Here is a 20515-nt window from a genome sequence, read left to right as displayed (position 1 = left end):
GTGGTCAGGAGGGCTACAGAATCCCATCAGGCTACAAAATGGAAGCTAATGCTCTTCAGGCCTTTCAACTGAAGGACTTGCATTTGCTGTGACAGCCTGACAGCGATCCGTTCAGGTTTATCAGAGCTTGGCTGTGCATAGCAAGCTGCTGGCTTTCATTTGAAGCAGTGATACTTAGAAGGGAGCTACCTTGTTATTGGGTGACAGACTTTGCTAGGTGACTGTAGGCTGCTGTGTCCCTTCCACTAGGAGTCGGGTCCTATGTCTTGTCTGCCTGCACTCTTAAGCAGTTAGCATACCCCACTGGATAGGACAAGGAACTGGGATTAATCTCTGGATTCTATTCCTGGTTCTGCTTCTGACTAGTACTAAGAGTGCCATGGGAAAGTTACTTAAACTCTCTGCCTCAGTTTCCCAATCTGTAAAATAGGGATAAGGGATATCTTCTTTGTAAAGTATTTCAATATGCATGGTTGAAAAGCAATGTAATAGCAATACGTGTGGACCCTCGGCAGTAATAAAAAGTGGAGACATTCACCTTCCTTTTCTACCCTTTAATAATACTACAGACTGATAGTACCACCTAGTGTCCTTCAAATGAGAGAGTAAACAGAACTCCCTTGTGCCCAATGCAGATGGCAGTTTAAAATCCAAATAACAGCCACAGAGTAGGTGAAAACCACAGTATCCTAGCCACCAGCTCCTTTTCAGTACATTTCTGGCTATATGTGACCTTTTGCAGACTAAGCCATTTTTAGACACTTGAGTACCTTATAAATGAATGTCTGCACCATCACTGCACTTAGCTGTGTAGGATGAGGTGGTGGTTAATTATGGTATCTTTTCTAGCTGTAGGTCAGTGGCAATAAAAATTGTGGCTAGAACAGGCTTGTAACACAAGATGAGGATAATTATATGTTCTCAAAAATAAGCTTTATTTTGAGGTTTGTTTCCTAACTGAAATATTTATGCATGTGCCTACGTTCTTTGTATTTATATAAGGATCCATGAAACTAACAGGAAAACCCATGTGATAAAAGAATGTATTTACTAGACTCAAAAATACAACTGGTAATTCAGTGAATAATCCTTTTAATTGAAAAGGCTATGAATATTCGGGGCTCATTCTAACTACCCTGTGACTCAGCTGAGATGAAACACACACTTGTGCAGAATAGAGCATCTACATGTCATTGAGCTCTTAGCTGAACATTCTAGATGAATTACATCTGTAATCAGATATCTTTTAAACAAATTATCTTTTAGTATAGTTAAATTTTAAATACAGCAAATTAATTTGGAAATATGTTAAATACACACACGCAATGTAATGAAACCTACTTCATAAAACAATGGAGTCCTTTAAGGGTATGTCTACACTGCAGTAAAAACTTGCCACACAGCAGCTGCTGGTTTGGGTTAGCTGTCTGGGGTGTGAGGCTGTAAAATTGCAGTATAAACACTTGATTTTTGGCTGGAGAGCAGGCTCTAAGGCACTGACGGCTCCAGTTTTGTGGCCCCACAGCCTGAGCCAGCTGGCCCAGGCCAACCGCAGGTCTTTTACTGCAGTGTCAGCATACCCCAAGAGGCTTGTTAAAAGGATCTTTAGTATATAACAGTAGGTAGAATTCTAACAGTTATGCTTTGTATTCTGTGTATCTGTACATAAAAAATAGATGCCTTTAATTGACTTCTTCTTGCTAATGGACGGTTTTAGTTTTATGTATTTCTGACATCAGAAAAATGTAAAGTAATCTGAAAAATCAAAAAACTTGATTTGAAAATGAAACCAATCCAGACAGGTGAGTGGGACCCTAGAAGGATGGCAAGGGAAGATGAGAGACACTGGGTCAGTGGGGTGAATTTTTAAAAGTGTGTTAATGTGTTGCGAAGAAGCACATAAACTCAACGTACAGTTCTATTCTGAGATTCAAATCTCCTAACTCTGGGTTTTTTCATAGACCCCAGTGTGGGTATTAATCTTATGTGCAGTTGGGGCAGGTATAGTAGGTCAGTAATAAGGAATGTGTACAAAACTCTTGCAGTCATTTGGGTTCTATCCCATTTTATTTTAAAATATGTATTTTCTGGCTGAGAGTACACTTTATTCTATACCATTGGAGATATAGCATCTGATCTGAAAAGACTGACTATTCTTGGTATGTCATTAATCTGCAGCCAAACAGTCTGCCCCAGTACTGCTTCTGCCTCCTACCACACTGTATAACATTAAAGTAAACAAGTTACTTGGCAGGGGAATGATGGTAGCATTCTTGAAGAGACTAGATAATTTGTATGGCCTTTTTTAATACCTTCACAAGTAAAGAGCTTTGAGTCACACTTAATACACTTGGCTTTTAAAATGAATGTCTTAATTTGAACATTGCAGCTTGCATTTTTGTACTAAATTCTCCATTTGGTAATTTGATAAATGATTTACACATGCTGTAATTTTTATTTGACACTGTATAAGGCGAAGCTTCATATGGTGAGCTATTTAATGCCTCAGAACACCAGTGCTTTAGAAAACAAACCAATTTAATCTATTTTTAACCCTCTCCTCCCCCCTTTTTATCAGGCGTCTTGGTGTTGAGTTGGGAAAATCTGCGGTGTACCAGGAAACCAATGGAGGTGAGTCAGTGTTACTGTGCTTGCAAGCCTGTCTCACTATTACATTTAGAAATCTGCTGACCAAACTTGTGTAATAAGGGACTAGGTAACAGAGAAATATTATAGAGAAAAGGATGATCGTGTGTTTTTAAGTCAGGAGATCATTCCTATTCCTGCCTCTGCTAAACTTCCTGTTTGACCTTAGGCAAGTCATTAAATTGGTCCGTGCCTCAGTTTCCCCATCTATACAAGACTGGATGATCTCTCTACCAGCGCTGTCGTCTCAGTCAAGAGAATGCAAATTCAAAGAGTTACTCAAAGAGGGCCCTAGAAGTTGCATAAGAATGGCCATTCTGGGTGAGACCGATGGTCCATTTAGCCCAGTATCCTGTCTTCCCACAGTGACCAATGCCAGGTGCTTCAGAGGGAATGAACAGAACAGGTAATCGTTAAGTGGTCCATCCCCTGTCACCCATTCCCAGCTTCTGGCAAGTAGAGGCTAGGCACTAGGAACACTTCAGAGCATGGTTTTGCATTCCTGCCCATCCTGGCTAATGGACCTTGCTGGACCTATCCTCTGTGAATTATCTAGTTCTTCTTTGAACCATGTTCAACTTTATCTCTTATTTAAATGTATTTGAGCACCTGTCTTCAGACATCTGAGTGCTTTGTTGAAACAAATGTGTGTGTTGGCTGAAAACAGCCCAATGGCCTAGCTGTAATTTCAGTTCTCCACTGCCATTTGTACAGAGGAGTAAGTAGAAACAGGAGGAATGATTGAAGTGGAAGTCTATACAATGAATTTCAAAACAGGCAAGGGACTCTGATGGACAGTTACAAAAAAGGATCCCATCTGAAAATTACGTGTCTGTTAGGGAGCCTGGCCCAAACCAGATTGAAATGGAGCAAGGACCACCCAGCAGACCTCAGTTGCCTTGTGGTACATAGAATGATATACAGTGTTATAGCTACCTCCAGTCCTAGGACAATTAAATGTTTTATATGTCAGCAATAAGACCTTGCCGCCTGTCCGTTGGCTTGCTTATTTGCCACAACAGTGAAGAATGTTCAGCCAGTTTTGCATTGAAACGCCCCAAGAAGAGGTTATCATCACTGGGTGCTGATTCAGTCCTGAGCAGTCAAAATATGGATATTTTAAGCTATTGGGATTTTAGTTGCTGCCCTTATACAGTTATAGAGCATCATCCGGAACACCTTGTGCTTTCAGGTTTTGCTCTTCAATCTGTGCAGTCTGCCATTCTAACTTATGGAGACTGATTGATTGAGTCTTTCTGCATGAGTCTTGGCTCATGCTCGCTGTCTTTTGAGTTTACTGTGATATAACCTTTTAAATCGGGACATTTGCTTCAGGGTACAGATCCATCCTTCATCACTGCACTGCAAATCATTAATCTCTTTGAGCTAAATCCCTTTAAGTTATCACAATTGCCCAAATAATTGGACTTTGAATTTCACAACCTGCTGAATCTGCCCCATCTTTCTCTCCCCTTCCCACCAACTTAGCCTCCTATTTTATCATGAATGTATGGAAAAGGAATGCTTGAAAAGTCTTCATACCCTAGTAGTATTGTTCTGGCTTGAAGAGCTGGTTCACTAGTTGGCTTATTGTAACTTGAAACTTGAGTGGCGAGGGAGAAATGGTTTAAGTGGAAACTCTGATTTCTGACCTGAAACTCTCTCTCTCCAATTGGGGGAGAGTGTCTGCTTGCTTCAAAAGCAAAACAAAAGATACATTCTGACTTTGAATTCTGCACTGCATGTTATTGTTTACTAGCCTGTAAGCACAGAGCTGATCTCGCCCTAAGATATAGAAGGGCTTATTCCCTGTTCATAAAATGCTGTAGACTGTTACATGTTTGATATTTCTTTGTTCACTGAGTGTGGTGTTGACAGCGATCATCAGCAAGAGAAAGGAAATAGAAAACCTCCTTACAGCTTTATGCTGCTTTGGAGGTGAAACAACCTGTAGGAGTTGGTTAGTCTCTAAGGTGCCACAAGTACTCCTTTTCTTTTTGCGAATACGGACTAACACGGCTGTTACTCTGAAACCTGTAGGAGTTGAGTAGTTCTCTGCCTGCCTCCCCCCATTCCCATGTAAAGTTATTGCAGTTCAGTCTAATTCTCCGTCTATTTTTACATCCCATTGTAACTACAAATATCTCATTGCTACATCATGCAAACTCCTTGGTTCCCGAGAGCAGCCTTCTGGAAAATCCAGCCGCCTCACTTGTTTATGATACATAAATTTTCTCTGGGTAGATTGAGTGGGTTTTAAAACTCCATTGCTTTATCTGGCCCTTATTCCTGACCTGCTGGAAAAAGGTGAGATTAATGTGCTCCGTTATCTGCTTCATTCCCAAGCAGCAGCTTAGGGCTGACTATTTTTCTGTCATCTTCAGAAACAAGAGTTGAAATAAAAGAATCTGTCCGGGGCCAAGATATCTTCATTATACAGACAATACCCAGGTAGGTACTTTCTGGCTTAATTTAAATCTGTGATCATGAGGATCCCATCCACTGGAGTGTGCTTTGAATTTCCAGCTTAGCAGATTTGTTCTGAGGTTTTGTATCTACTTGCCACCATAATCGTGTGTTTTTTACCAGTGCTGCTGCCTTGATGTCCATTGCTGTTGGGAGGGTGGTGTTTTGCTGTCAAAATTCCCAGTGGATCACACCACAATCAGCTGAGAAGCTTTTAATCGGATAGGCTAAGTGTGCCACTTCAGGCAACAACAAATAAAACTGATGGCTGTGAATGAAAACTTCTCTGTTCTGTGCTATGTAGTCCCTACAGACTCTATTGCTCAGTGATTTTGATTGGAACTTCCATTTCAGGATGTGTAATTTCCTCTGCCTTCCAATTACCAAGCAGCAGAGCTAGCAACAAAAGGGGCTGTTGCTTTCGTTACAAGTAGAATTACTCTTTCCTTTCCTTTGATTGTAATGATATGAAACTGAATTCATGTTGAAGCTCTAACTGCTTCCTGTGCTTCCACGCCACTGTACCATTCCATTCTGGCTCTTAGGTAGACCTTAGGGTAGCGGTGGCAAACTATGGCCTGGGGGCTGCATCCAGCCCTTCAGACGTTTTAATCCGGCCCTGGAGCTCCTGCCAGGGAGTGGGGTCCAGGGCTTGCCCCTGCTCTGCACGGCTCCCAGAAGCAGCAGTATGTCCCCGCTCTGGCTCCTACATGTAGGGGCAGCCAGGGGGCTCCGCACAGCAGCCCCTGCAGCTCCCATTGGCAGCCGCCTGGCTGCGCCTCCACGTAGGAGCCGGAGCCAGAACATGCCGCTGTTTCCTGGAGCTGCTTGAGGTAAGTGCTGCCTGGAGCCTGCACCCCTTACCCCCTCCAGTGCCCCACCCTCTGTCCCAGCCCTGATCCCCCTCCTGCCCTCCGAACCCCTCAGTCTCACCCTTCTGCACCCTAGAGCCCGCACCACCAGCCAGAGCCCCTACCTCCTGACCCACACCCCTGTCACAGCCTGGAGCTCCCTCCTGCACACTGAACTCCTCATTTCTGGCCTCACCCCAGAGCCCGCACCCCCAGCCAGAGCCCTCAACCCCTCCCGCACCCCAACCCCCAATTTCGTGAGCATTTATGGCCTGCCATACAATTTCCATACCCAAATGTGGCCCTTGGGCCAAAAGTTTGCTCACCCCTGCCTTGGCGCATTCCTCCTCAGGTCAGTCTACTTGTTCTCTAGGTTGGGCTGTACTGGCTTTGGGTTAGGAGGGCAAAGAAATACTGAAAGTCATGATGGGCTTAAAAAACCATCCGCTACCCTGAGAATCTTGCTTGATTCTGGTAGAATAGGTGGATAGATGAAGTGTCAGCGAAGGCAAAGAGCTGAGTTTGAAAGTGGGCACTCATTGCTGGTTTCTTGCCAAATGATTAATGCAGTCAGTGAAAATCAGTGCTGGAGTATTAAAACAAGTAGTTGCAGCTAGGTCTCATACTAATCTTTAAAGATGCAAAATTACCAGAGGTGAATATTGCATTGTTATTGGCTAGCAAAGTGAGAAAACTCATGTGCTTTCAGGGCTTTTCCCAAAGTTGCACAATCTGTTGTTGCACTGCTCACCAGCACTTAAGAACAAATTGATGGTGGAACATCTTGTGAGCAGAAGCCTTTTCCAGTCTTCTCTGCAAACACAGTCCATGTACTAAACAAGTCCAAACTCATCCCCTTCCTAAGGCTTGGCTTCATTAATAAAAATATCAATGATAATATAAGATCAGCTTGAATCTTTTTCCCAGGATTGGCTGCTCTGAGGGGTCCTTTCTCAAAACTATTCAGCCTATACCTTAGATAGTCTATTCCCAGAAAAACTATTCTCACATCACATACATACAGGTGAAGAAATGTCTCCTCTCCGATTGATTAATCAGACCCCCTGTTTTTCCCCAGCAGGATCAAAACCTGCTAATAGAATGGGGGTGTTTGGGCAAACACTACTGATTATGTAAATCTGAGACAGATGAGGGATTTTAGTCAGGGAAATGATAAATCAAAATTTGAGTAGGCAGTAAATTTAGGAGAAAACACGAATGTCTCACTAATTGCTGTCAAGTTGTTCAGAATTTTGCCCTTCCCCAGACCTGACTTGATCATTCCTGTCTAAAAAATCTCTGCTCTTTTATCTTTGAATGAGTGTTGAAAGGGCTTGGCCTCCAAATGAGCAGCCACTGTGATGCAGACAAGGTTCTTTATTCTTCAGCTTCATGTGTGCTTCACTGCATTGCTTAGAGAGGACAAGCTGAAGGTTGTCTCTATTCTGCGGTGGATTTTAAGTCGGCCAACTGGAGTGTGAGGAGAGGAAGTGAATGGATTATTGTTTTGCAACTTCCCATCTTGACAGACTCCTCAGCAGCACAAAGCTTGATATTAAAATATTGTTCAAATACTATGGAATCATGCTGTAAGCAGTAAAGATGGAAGAGTTGATAATAAATTGAGATACCAGAAGTGAAGGTAGTGGGGTGTGAATGGAATGAGCTCCCTGGCTCCAAGAATGTTGTTAAATGTTGCATAGTAGAATCTCTCTTCTGTTGAGCCAGTTGTTTAGCCATGTCACTGGGTGCTCTGACCCTCCGCCTCCTGGCTGCATCTGGGGATTAGCTCTGCCAGGCCAACATCCCTTCCTGCAGTTGCACTCTGTCACTCTGTGTTTTGTGCTTTCGGGACACAACTTGTCCTGCTTCGTGGCTTGACTCGCTGGCCAGGTCCCTGTAGTTTTCCCTTCCAGGGCAGGCTGCGTTCTCAAAGTCTCTTGAGACCCACTGTCCCAGACAGTCTTCCCTTTCACTGCCCCATAATGGTGCCACTTCCCCAGTGTCTGGCAGAGGAAGCCAGGCCTGCCAACTACACTGGGTTCCACCCTAGAGACTCTGCACAGACCTTGACTACTTGTTGTAATCTTAAACCTTGCTGCTGTATCCCTGGGCTGCTTCCTACCTTGCCTTCTTTCACCCTGAGTGTGACTGCACCCTCTCTGCAGCCCCCTTTTACTCTCAGCTATTGGGCTTTATACAGGCCCTCTTGTTCCTGTGCAGCTGAAGGTGCTCTTTATTGCTCCCTGGCTCTTCCTCCAGGAGCAGCCTGTGCAGTTAGTTGGCCCACCTTAACCCCGTCAGGCCTTGTGTGGGATGGACACCCCAACACAAACTGCTAGAATAAATAACTGTGAATTTCGCAAGGAAAGGTTGGAAAATCGCAAAGGCTCCAGACTGCAGGAATAATGGTGAAAGATAAAATACACTGTAAACAGGGAAACTGTTTAGATATAGAGAAGCCATTCAGGAGCAGGTATGTAGGCTAAGGTCTAAGAGCTGAGTGCATAAATATGATTCAGGGTGATAATCAAACAATCCAGGGGTAATACAGTTTGTTGAACAACTTTGGTGCAGGCCCTTAGGGAATGAATAGTTGTGCAGTACTTCTTCCAGAAAGGAGGGATGACATAGATATAAGGAGGCAAAGGTGACAAGCCATGTAAATAAGTTTATTGCTTTTGTGCAATCTACTAAATTATGTACTCCCCACAGTGGTTTTTCTTCTCCTTCCTCAGTTCTGTGATGTTTGTCATATATGGGTTGGTTTCCTGAAGAGAACCTAGCCACTGTCATGGAAGCCTTCAAAATTACTGGTACTCCGCCCTCATCTGTGTGTGTGTTTGTTTTTCCAGTGATGTAAAAGTATAATTCAGGATAAGGTGGAATAAAACAAAGTTCCAAAGTGACCTTTAAACATTTTTTTTTTTAAGCCAAAAATGTAACATTGATAGCATCTTTCTCTCACCTCCCAGCCCCACTGACATGGCTATGCCCCTGAAGGAAATAAATGGTTCTTTGTTTGCCTTCCTGAGAGGCAGGGGGTTGTTTTATATAATTCTTGGCTGGGTGTTTCATATCAAACAAAGCTTTCTTGTGTCTAAGTACCATTGTGTATGCAGGCTGATGGAGCCAGCAGACTAACAAACACTCAGAATGTTCACGAAGAAACACAAATAGAGGTTCATTTCCAGAGGATGGGGGAAGTAATGAAGATAAAGAAATGGGACTAGTTAGTTGTAGAACACTTGACAAGCAAGAAAAAATCAGAAGTTGAATGGACAACTCTTGGTCTCAGTGCTCTCAGGGACATTACCCTGTTGTTCAGGGGGAAAGTGGAACCCAGTGTGGTCAGAATGCTGTGACTGGATGAAGGGCAGTAATCGGTAGCCTGAGATGCCGGCAGTGGCTTCTGAGGAGCTGCAATAGACTTGTGGAAGACAGCACTTCATGGGTAGAGCCCTGCGCAGATACAAAAATGTGGATCCGCATCCGCCAGGATCAACCTACAATCCGCTAGCCGTCTTTTACCTGTATCCACAGTAGCAAGCCATCTCACAAGGGCTAGCAAGGGGGAGGGAAGGGGGGGGGGGGCGGGGTTTTGCAGGGAAGAGGCAGCTTGAGATTGGGGACTGGGGATAAGGGATAGTGCTGGAGTGGGCCCTCAAGGAGAAGGGGCTGCGCAGGGAGGAGGGGCTGGGGGGAAGGGGCATCACGTGCTGCTGCTGGGGCTCACAAGCGATGGCACATGGTGGCAGCAGCAGTGCATGTTGCATCACAGTGGGGTGGAGGGGTGGGGCGGGCCCTGCTGACCAGGAGCTGACGGGAGGGGCCTGGGACTGGGAACATGGCCAGTGCTGCCAGGGTGGGTCATGATGGGGAAGCTGGCACTGCCCGAGGGCCCTGAGCTGCTGGACAGGAAGCAGTGCAGTGAGCGGGTGCTGGACAGCCCCAACTCTGACCTGCCGCCCAACCCCAGCCACTGGCTCTGCCGCCAGCCCTGAGTGCCTGTGCCCCCTGGGCTGCCTGAGCTGGACGCTGCAGCCCAGGCACCGCCTGTGAGTAGAGCCCTGCGCAGTGGTATCTGCATCCGATCCACTATCCACAAAAGTGGTCCGCGGATCTGAAGCGGATATCTGCAGATTTGCAGGACTATATTCATGGGAGTCTCAGAGTTGAGGTTTTACCATGATGTTCCTCTTGCCCAGCATAGCTGCAATGTGCAGGAGGTCAGACTAGATTATCATGATGGTCCCTTCTGACCCTAATGACAGCCGGCTCACTTAGCTTTACTTGTTTAGGCTCTGTCACCCCAACAAAAGCAGGCATATATGGGGTTACGTTGACGTATCAGTGAAGGTTGGTGACCTGTTGCAGGACTGATTTATAATTTGAGAATTTGCCCATGATCGCTGGTATAATAGGGTGAGTAAGGTTGTCTTTGTTCTGAGGATATTACTGGATTTTCCACCCTGTGGTGCATATATTTTTCCACAGGCTCTAAATTGTCTTTCAATCCTGAGTAGCTGAGTCAAAGCTTATTGGCAGGATAGGATAGAATGTTTGGTGAACAAGCCCACCATATTCAGTTGAAAGCAACACAGTGCTAGAATGTCTCCTCATCCAAACTGGGTTCAAGGAAAGATTTGTGTAGGTAAAGCACAGCTGTCCAGTCAACATGGCAAAAGTTAGGCAAGGTGAGTCTTTCTCACCGACCTCTGCCATGATCTGTGTATGTTTCACATACTGTACACCACTTTTTCCATGGGTCTACCCAATAGAAGCTGTTGCTTGGGCTTTTAGCACTGATAGGGTGATTTGATGCAGCCTGCCTGTCGTTTCCTGAAAACGTGAGTAGTGCAGTGATGCTGGCCTCCAAGCAAAATAGAAGGCCTGCACTTCATGCTATGCTGTTTTTTTGGAGCTGGGCAAGGGAGGGGAAGTCACTTGTTTCCTTAAAACGTTCAATGTAAATGTTCCATGATTCAGATCTTAACTATACAGACTGCAAAGGATGAGCTGTATTAGTTAAAAATTAATTTCCCTCTAAAATGTTCAGTGTGAAATGTTGGTGGTTGCAACGGTAATGGAATGCATCTTGTTTCTGGGCAGTGATGGGATTGAGGGGAAAAATCCCCAAAAGGATATATTACAACAGGGGTATTAGACTTGAGATAGAAAATCTGATCTGCAAAACTTGAGATTCAAGGTCTTGTTCCTTGCATGCATGTTAGTTCCTACGTGTAGAGCTCTGCAAATCTGTGGATATCCTCTTAATATCTGCAGACCATTTTGGCAGATAATGGATCGGATGCAGATACAACCATGCAGAGCTCTACTCATTGGCGGTGCCTGGCTCGAGCAGCCTGGGAGGCGCAGTGCACTCGGGGCTGGGCAGCAGGTCAGAGTCAGGGCTGTCCATCACCCGCTTGCCGTGCTGCTTCCTGTCCAGCAGCTCGGGCCCCTCAGGCAGCACTGGCTGCGTTCCCAGGCCCATCCCGCAGACTCCTGGGTGGCAGGGCCCGCCCCCGGCCGGCCTAGCACCCCACCCCTCTGCCCCACTGGGATGCAACACACACTGCTGCTGCCGTGTGCCATTGCTTGTGAGCCCAAGGGAGCAGCACATGATGCAATGCTCCTTCCCCAGCCCCACACTGCCCTTTCTCCTCAAGACCCCACCCCCACACTGCCCCTTACCCTCAGTCCCCACCCTTGCGTTGCTTCTTCCCTGCAAGACCCTGCCCCCTCACTCATTCCTTCCCCCGCCCCTGCTAGCTAGCCCTTGTGAGACTTCTGAGAGCCTGCCGCTGAGGGTGCGGATGCAGATACAGGTAAAAGTCAGATTGCAGATCGGATCGTGGGTTGATCCTGGCTGATGCACATCCACATTTTTATATCCACACAGGGCTCTACCTATGTCTTTTGGTCCTTAAGAAGGAGTTTGTAATTATGATCCAGTTCTTACTGTGTATACTGCTGGCACACTCTTTCTTTGGTGGGAAAATAAATATTATAGATACTAAGACTAGATGAGACCACCTTGATCTAGTCTGACCTCCTGTATAACATAGGCCACAGAACTTCCCCAAAATAGTATCTGTTTGAAATAGAGCATATGTATTAGAAAAAATCACGTTGGAGGGAGTTTGTTAAATATATGCTGTCAGAACTTGTGGCCTAAGACCTGATCTCTCTTATTTGCGAGTATCTCAAGAGGCACTGGTTCATGGGATCTACAAACACTGCTGTGGCCAGAAGACCCAACTTCCTTATCATGGTCCTCTGTAGTGCAGTTTGAGCCTTCAGAGCTTCCTGTTTCTCACAGTAAAGCTCATTTACATTTTCACCTCTAACAGTGAGCAAAACAAAATACTAGCATAGAGATCAATGAAGTATTCGAGAAAGATATCACTTTGATACTTTCTGGAAGAAACTTTTTCTTCCAGAAAAAGTTGCAGCAGGGTGTGTTGATCTAAGATGATTTGTTTCTATGTAAAACCAACTGCCACATGTCGAACAAATTCCTTCCTCTTAGGCACCTTGACAAGCATTGAGTTGTTAAACCACTCAATTCTGTAGCAAAAATAGCATAAATAGTAACAATGAACTTCTGCATAGGAGAGCTTGATCTGTTGTTAAAGTTGATTGAAGGTCTGTGGTTTTAAGTATATTTAACTCAACAAATGCCAGAAGAGCAGAACCTCAATTTCCCTATAGCTGGCAACCTGAACAGTAAAAGGTCTGGAAGGATGTAAACAAGAAAAAGGAAGGGATGAGAGTTAAGTGTGGGAAGTGCTAGCTCTCAATTCGCCTTTAGTAGCTCAGTGGGCTACTGAGCTACAAGCAAATCTGCTTAGCTTTATCAAATCACATGTGACATAGCAAAGATTGAGGGTTTATCCAAAAAAGGCTCAAAGCAAGTTACTTTTTGAACACTAAGCAAAGAAGCTAGAGACTGGGGGAGGGAAGTGTTATGAGAGTTCTTCTACACTAATATTTGGAATGGTTTTCAAACCTCTCTTAGAGATGTGAACACTGCTGTAATGGAATTGTTGATAATGGCTTATGCACTGAAGACTTCCTGCGCCAGGAATATTATTGGGGTCATCCCTTACTTCCCCTATAGCAAACAAAGCAAAATGAGGAAGAGGGGCTCCATAGTCTGCAAACTGCTAGCTTCTATGCTGGCCAAAGCAGGTGAGTGTGTCGTGCAAGGAGGCAGCAGGAATTTTAGCCTCTATAACTTGTTCAATTGCTATGCATCCCTGGGAATCAAATGCCCTTCCCTACCTCCCCCCTCACTCTTGGGGACTTGTCCCCAGGTCTTCGGCCTACGTTGGGGGAAACTAACATTTGTTCAGCTGTCTTTTACAGTTGTATCTGGGGATGATCCACAAATATCTGATTAGGAATGCTGTATTGATCTGCCTATGCTATGCTCTTTCTGGTGCTGTGTTTTTTATAATAGTGTGGCTGGTTGTCAGTACTTGCTTCAAAGCTTTTTCTTCTACCAGCTTATACATCTGTTAAAATGTGGCACACAATATATTGACATAGGATAATTTAGAGACCATGAAATTTGGACACACACAGATCATATATTCCAGAAATTGTATCAGAGGATAGGAGAGGCTATTTGGTGATTCACTCTTTTTTGCGTTTTTAGGTTTAACACACATTATCACTATGGATCTTCATCAAAAGGAAATCCAAGGCTTCTTCAGCTTTCCAGTAGACAACTTAAGGGCATCCCCTTTCTTGCTTCAGTATATACAGGAAGAAGTAAGATTTCTCTAGTTTTATCTATGCTTGTTTGCATTTAACCTGTACTTGACATGATATAGCATTGTTCATGCGGGTGCTTACACAAGAATTGTTTTGTTGGGCTAGACTGGTGGTCAGTCTGTTCCTGGAGTCTGTCTCTGAACGAGAACAATACCAATGCTTTCCAGGAAAGTGTGAAATACTGTAGCAGGTTGGAAACTATTTCCTGATCAAAACTGGAGATTAGGCCATGCTCTGAAGTGTGAATTCCATTGTTTTGTTTTCTCAGTATCATTTGAAATACTATTCTTACTCATGCCTTTTAGTCATTTTTCAATCCTATTGAGTTGTTTGTCTCAATGTGAAGTGGATGTTTTGGTGACCTAAATTATAGCTGGACTTTATGCTATGCTGTTTACAGCAGTGCTATGCAAAGGTGGGGAGGCAATTTGTTTTATTTAGATGTTCAGAAAGTATTATTTGGATCCCAGCAAAATCATGCAGACTGCAAGAAATTATGCTTTTTAGCAGAGTGCCCAGGATCTCTGGAACTGCACATTTAAATGCTGGCAGAATCAACTCATCCCTTCATTCAGGATTGATGGAGTACAGTGCATCTTCCCATGTCTGGCCCTTTCTTAAAAAGTGAGGTTGGTCCCACTTGTCTTTGGACAACAAAAAAATCTTTCCCAATCTCTTCCCCCCAGTTCTCATGCAGTATATGCTGTGAACCACTTGGCTCCTGCCCTCCATTTCAGGGTATGTCTACACTGGAGCTGGAAGTGTAACTTCTGTCTCTGGTAGATACACTCATGCTTGCTGTGATCAAGCTAGTGCACTTCTATTTCTAGTGCATCTGCTTGTGCTGGGACAGGCTTGCCAACCCTAAGTATTCAAGTGATTAGCCTATCTTGCCGCTTGTGCCACCATGGCTACACTTCTGTCTTTAGCATGTTAGCTCGCTCAGAGCTAGTGTAGGTATGTCTGCATCCAATATAGATGTACCCAAAGAAGTAGCTGCGTTTGGCAGTGTGCACCTTGTACAGTTGTTGAAGCCAATAATGAAAGGTGTTGTAGAACTGCAAAATGTCTTTTTAGTAGTGAGTTGCATGACCTAATTGTATTGCATGAAGAATTCTGAGTATTAAACTTTAATTTGAGTACTGTGTTCTGTTCTGGGGCAGGTTATATACAAATGTCCGACTGCCCTTCTTTATATCACTTGTGTTAGAATGGAATTATCTCCTTTTTATTAGTACTACAGCATGAGGTTCTCCAACTGTTGCACTTGATTGTAAAGATGTAGACACAATTGTTGTTCACCCAAATTGTAATGAGTTAGCAACAAGTACTGTACCTAGTACTAGACTCGCTACTTACATTTTAGTGACCTTTTTCTTTTTAATCCAGATTCCAGATTACAGAAATGCAGTTATTGTAGCCAAATCCCCTGATGCAGCGAAAAGGTAAATAGACTCTTCCTAGCTGTGTGGGTGTACATTTGATAAAACCTGCTGTGATCTGGTAGTTGGAGTGCATGTCAAAATGCAGCGTCCTAACTGAGACAATAAACTTGTCTGTCAAACTGTTTTGCAGTAAAATGCTGGATTCAAACTTAGTGCTACCAACCTGTGAGGTGCAGGTGTCTGGATTGTCACAACTGACCCTTGCACTTGAGGGGTCGGGGGTTGGGAGGAATGCCCAGACTTAGAGCTCCCAACAGCTGGAGTATTGAGCAGTTTCTATTTACCTAGGTATTAGAGGATGTCTGAGCTTCTCACACATTTAAGGGGTCATAGAGCCAGTACTGGGCACAGTCAGAATACATAGTCACACCTGTTGCCTCTATCCAGTGCTAATGGGAGATTGCCATTAGGAGGAATGGAGGGGTAGAGAAGAGGGGAGGTATTGGACATTGGGGTGTTTGAAGAGGATGGATTTGAAAAGGCAGTTCTTCCCTAGCAACAATTCTACACTTTTTAGATAGGAAGTGGAAGGAGCTTGTCAGGAAGTTGAGTGGCACAGTCCTAAATTCCCCTGTTGATTGTAGGCAAGGATTAAAGACGTGTGATTAAAAAGTATACCAAACCAGAGGGCCTTTCCAGAGGTGTTCTGATGCATCCCCCTAACCTGCTCTGGTTTTCATGCAGGGCCCAGTCTTATGCTGAGAGACTGCGTCTGGGACTAGCGGTGATCCACGGAGAGGCTCAGTGTACAGAGCAGGACATGGATGATGGCCGCCACTCTCCCCCAACTGTCAAAAATGCCACTGTGCACTCTGGCCTAGAGCTGCCCTGTAAGATTAGCACACTATCTCCCTTTAACTTTTGATCGGGGGGAGGCATGGTGATGGGAGCTCGCTGTCTGCTTCATTTTACTGATATAAACCAGGGGTTCTCAAACTGGGGGTCAGGACTCCTCAGGGGGTTGCAAGGTTATTACATGGGGGGTTGCAAGCTGTCAGCCTCCACCCCAAACCCCGCTTTGCCTCCAGCATTTATAAATGTGTTAAATTCATAAAACAGTGTTTTTAATTTATAAGGGGGTGGTCATACTCAAAGGCTTGCTATGTGAAAGGGGTCACCAGTACAGAAGTTTGAGAACCACTGATTTAAACTATACCAGTGCAACTTCTCATGTAGACAAGGCTGAAGTTAGATCTGAAGACCTTGTCTATGCTGAGGTCTTTGTCAAATCTCCCACTGTTACACTAGCCCCAGTGCAGCTTCAGCTGGCGTTAGTGCCAAAAGAATTTGACAAACATCAATGTAGAGACAGCATTTATTCATTAGTGAGTGGCAAAATTATTCATGTTAATGAAATAAACTTGACTTCTAACCATCTTATTGAACTACCAAAGGGAAATTTGCAAGGGAAAAGCCACTGAGCAGCGAGATTGTTTGGTGGGTAGTCCTTTTCTCCTTTTGGGTGCAGTCTTTTTTTTTTGTTTTTGGCTCCTGTCCTCTGAATGTGGAGGCTATGCCCTAGAACTACAGCAGCCTTTCCAATAGCCTTTTCTTTTGTTCCATAATGGGAACAAAACTGTGCTAGTTAGTCTCATTTAGATATTGTTTTGGGGAGCAGTCTAATGTGACTTGTTTGGTCAGTATAAATAAGGGTCTTTCTAAGAACTTTTGAAACTCAGAATGTTACCTTGTATGCTCTCTTTATCCTCACCCTTGTATTAGCCTGCAGCACAGGTTTATAATGTTGTTTTTAGGTCCAAAATCCTAAAACCTGTTCTAAGGAACTGTGCTGCTATCCTGCTAGCAACATCGGGATTCAAACAGTAGTAGCAGTACTGATAAGGAAAAAAATCCAGCTGGCTTCCCTTCTCTCTTAGCTGTCCAGGTACATATTTTGGGCCCTAAAGTTAGGTTTTAGTCATGGATGCATTGTGTATGTGTGTGAAGCTAGAGCAAGGTGTGGGGGAAGACCTGGAATGTTGCTTTCTGCAGCTGAGGTACCTGTCCATCAAGCAGATTAACTCAGTGATAGCTGTCTCTGCAGAGGTTACCAATAGCTATATGGTCCAGTGCTTGCAGAATGGTAATGAACACGTAACCAAGAGTCTGTGTTCCTCCCTTGTCCTGACGTGATGTTTAGAGATCAACATCCTTCATGCGTTACCTAGTTGTGATGCTGAGACAAAGTGGGTACAAAGGAAATTGTCATCGTCACAAGTGTTAGTATAACAAGTGCACACTTAAAGGACAAATTGAAGCTAGCAGGAGTCTCTACTTGGTTTCTGACAGCAAATGTTAGTCTATGATTTTTGTCCTCTTGTAAGCATTTTTCCCTCCTGTTTCTAATGGGAACTGAAATTTAACATAGCTGCTTTGGTCTGTTTCCTTCATTCCGAGGTATGGGTGGAATTTTTTTGCTCTTTAGTGTAACTAGAACATTATTCCTGAGGGATTTCTGTCCCTAAAAATTATGCACACATTATTTTAAAACTCTGGAAATTTTATCTGTCAGTAAATAAATGTGGCTCCAGCATGGCAGTGGCGAGCACAGGCCACTGGCTGCATTGTGGTGGGAGATCACCCTAATCCCCCACTTCCCACAGTATAGGGTCTTGGCAGTGAGGTTGCACATGACCCTGACACAGTGCAAGGGCTGGGCCTGCCCCAGAAACACCCCGGGACCCTGCCCCTCTGCATCAGGTATGGGTGGGCAGGCTCATCCCAGCAGGATCCAAGTGTGGAGGGGCTTAGTGTGGGGGGATCCAGGTGTGGGGTGAGAGGTTTCTGTGTGGGGCAGTCTGGGTGCAGACATTTCAGTGGGAGATTTGGATGCACAGAGGCTTGTTGTGGGGTTCTGGGTGCAGGGGATCCAGGTGAAGGTGGTTGGGGCTCCGGGGGGCTGGGTATGGGGAAATGGGTCTCCGCAGGGGGTTCTGGGTGTGGGAGGTTCAGTGGGGGGGTCCTGGTACTGAGGGGAATGGGGCTTGATGGGGTGGGGGTCCAGGTGCAGCTGGTTGGGGGATCAGTGGGGTGGTGGTCTGGGTGTGGGGGACTCATCAGAGGGGTCCAGGTGTAGAGTCTGTCAGGGTGAGAGTTCAATGGGCCTGCTTAACGGGGAGCCCCAGCTGCTGCTGAGGAGATGCCATATGCTGGGCTCCCACTTCCTGTGATGCCCCTATTCCCTTTTCTTCTCCATCCCCCTCCCCTCATGCCCACATTCCTTTCCCCCTCCCCCTTTACCCAGCCCCACTGCAGGTACTCACTGTTGCACAGAATAGAAAACAGGAAGGCTCCCAGCACACAGAAGGGAAGCATGACTGGCCCAGGACCCAGGAGGCAGCGTTCAGCTGCAGAGTCAGCTGTGCAGGGACACAGACAGCCTCTCAACTGGGCAGTTCTCTGCTTGCAGAATGAGAGGGGGCAGTGGCATGTAACCCCGTGTGCCCCCTGAAAGACTGTGCTCGTGGTCCCCACCCACCCCCACATGGCTTTCCTGCTGTTTTCTGCAGGGAAATCTGCGGGGGGTGGGAGTTTTCTGCAGGCTCGCAGTCCGGCAGAATCCCCCCAGGGGTAGAGCATGTAGATCTTGTGTCAAGGCTTACGTTGATGGTGATTGCAGATTTTCAAGTACTTTAAAATCCAGAAGAGATTCTTTATCAGATAATAAGTCTTCAAATACATTAAAGGCTGTTGTAAACACGACTGTGGTCAGTTGTTCACCATGTCCACTGAAGGTAGGACAGGAAGTAATGGGTGTAATCTGCAGCAAGGGAGAATTAGGTTAGATATTAAGAAAAATTTTCTAACTATAAGGGTAGTTAAGCTCTGGAATAGGTTGCCTGGGGAGATTGTGGAATCCCCCTCATTGGAGGTTTTTAGGATCAGGTTGGACAAACACCTGTCAGGGATGGTCTAGGTTTACTTAGTCTTGTCTCCATGCGAGGGGCTGGACTTGACCTCCCTAGGTCCCTTTCAGCCCTATATTTGTGAGTCTATAACAACAGATTTAGGGTAGATCAGATTTGGGGCTTAAATTGAGTGCTCCTTAATGGTAGCCTGCACATAGATTTGTCCAATCCAGTGTAGTTTACAGTTTCAGGGGAGAAATACTTTCAGTCCACTGTTATCAAGACATGAGCTCAGCTGGTGTCTCACCTTCCTCCTTATCCTTCCTAGAAATTTGACGAATGACTAATTACCTTGCAGTCTTCAGTGCCTGAAACACAAATGTTAAACAATCAAATTATGCTACTCTGAAGTTGACTAAAGGGAAAAAACAGGGTAAATTTCTGGGGTGAGCCTTGCTTCTTGCCAGTAGTGCTTCTATGTAAATTATTTGTTGTTTCTCTGCAGCCTTTGAGTCTTACTTGCTACCTGGTTTTGAGCAAGTGTTACCTAGGCTACAAAACATGAAAGAAGTGTCTGTTTCAAGAAAAATCCATAAAGTCTGTAATCTGTAGTGAGTACCATGTATTTGCTCTTCACTGTGCTAAAATTAAAGTGCAGTTGGGGTTAGGAGAAGTGACACTGTGAGGTCCTGTATCGATCCTCTGACTTCCTGATCCAGTTAGTTCAGTTTACAAGTCGAGATTTTTCCAAAACGCCACTTCAGCAAGACCCTTAGGGTCTGAGTCCATGCTGGATTCTTTCTTCCTCTTGCACCAGTAACAAAAATAACCGGAAGTGGAAGTTTCCTGCTAGTTTTGATGGTGAAGCAGAATAGAATCTAACTAGTTCTCCTACAGTGTTATAAAACATAGCATACGGTACTAACGTAGAACTTGGGTTCCCTTGAACCAAAAGGGGCAGAAAATTCCTCAGTTGCCAAAGGAGGGAGCAAAGTCTCCTGAATTACACCCTTGATTCTATAGAAACCCTTCTGGATATAAGGTAAGCACTAGAAAGTTGGGGTATTCCTGGGAAGGAGCTGCCCACCTGGGCATATGCTCCTTTCTGTAGAGCGTGGATTTCCCAGCAGAAGTCTGTGCAGAACTTCCAGTTGTGTGAGCTAGAGTGGTAGTTGAACAGACAGGTGGCTGTGTCCACGGCTATGTCTATACTGCAGCTGGGAAGTGTAATGCCTAGCTCAGGTAGACGTACATGAGCTGGCTGTGATAGAGCTAGTGCTCTAAAAATAGCCGTGTGCTCACTGCAGCTCAGACTAGCCATGCAAGTACAACCCTGTCTGAGGTACTAGATATGTAGTCAGGGGCTAGCCCAAGCTGCTGCCTGGGCCTCCACAGTTGTGCTGCTGTTTTTAGTGCATGAGCTTGAACAGAACTAGCGTGCGAATGTCTGCCCAAGCTGGGAATTATGCCTCGC

General features: G+C 45.0%; 1 protein-coding gene across 5 annotated transcripts in view; it reads left to right on the top strand.

Annotated features, from left to right (window-relative positions):
* The window catches only part of PRPSAP1 (phosphoribosyl pyrophosphate synthetase associated protein 1), a 42091-nt gene that overhangs the window by 10334 nt on the left and 11242 nt on the right, over nucleotides 1–20515 (top strand). For 4 of the 5 annotated variants that reach the window (XM_077834484.1, XM_077834483.1, XM_077834482.1 and 1 more), the window contains 6 exons: nucleotides 2579–2631; nucleotides 5031–5097; nucleotides 12988–13160; nucleotides 13630–13745; nucleotides 15138–15193; nucleotides 15878–16023. In XM_077834484.1, the coding sequence (XP_077690610.1) occupies nucleotides 2579–2631; nucleotides 5031–5097; nucleotides 12988–13160; nucleotides 13630–13745; nucleotides 15138–15193; nucleotides 15878–16023 (611 nt within the window). Of the gene's footprint in view, nucleotides 1–2578; nucleotides 2632–5030; nucleotides 5098–8701; nucleotides 8780–12987; nucleotides 13161–13629; nucleotides 13746–15137; nucleotides 15194–15877; nucleotides 16024–20515 lie in introns of all 5 variants that reach the window. The other variant, XM_077834486.1, reaches the window with a different exon arrangement.

The sequence above is a fragment of the Eretmochelys imbricata genome, chromosome 14, assembly GCF_965152235.1.
Source record: "Eretmochelys imbricata isolate rEreImb1 chromosome 14, rEreImb1.hap1, whole genome shotgun sequence".
In the NCBI taxonomy this organism is placed as follows: domain Eukaryota; kingdom Metazoa; phylum Chordata; order Testudines; family Cheloniidae; genus Eretmochelys; species Eretmochelys imbricata.
Note: the sequence above shows the minus strand (reverse complement) of the source record. Positions and strands in the feature narration are given on the sequence as shown.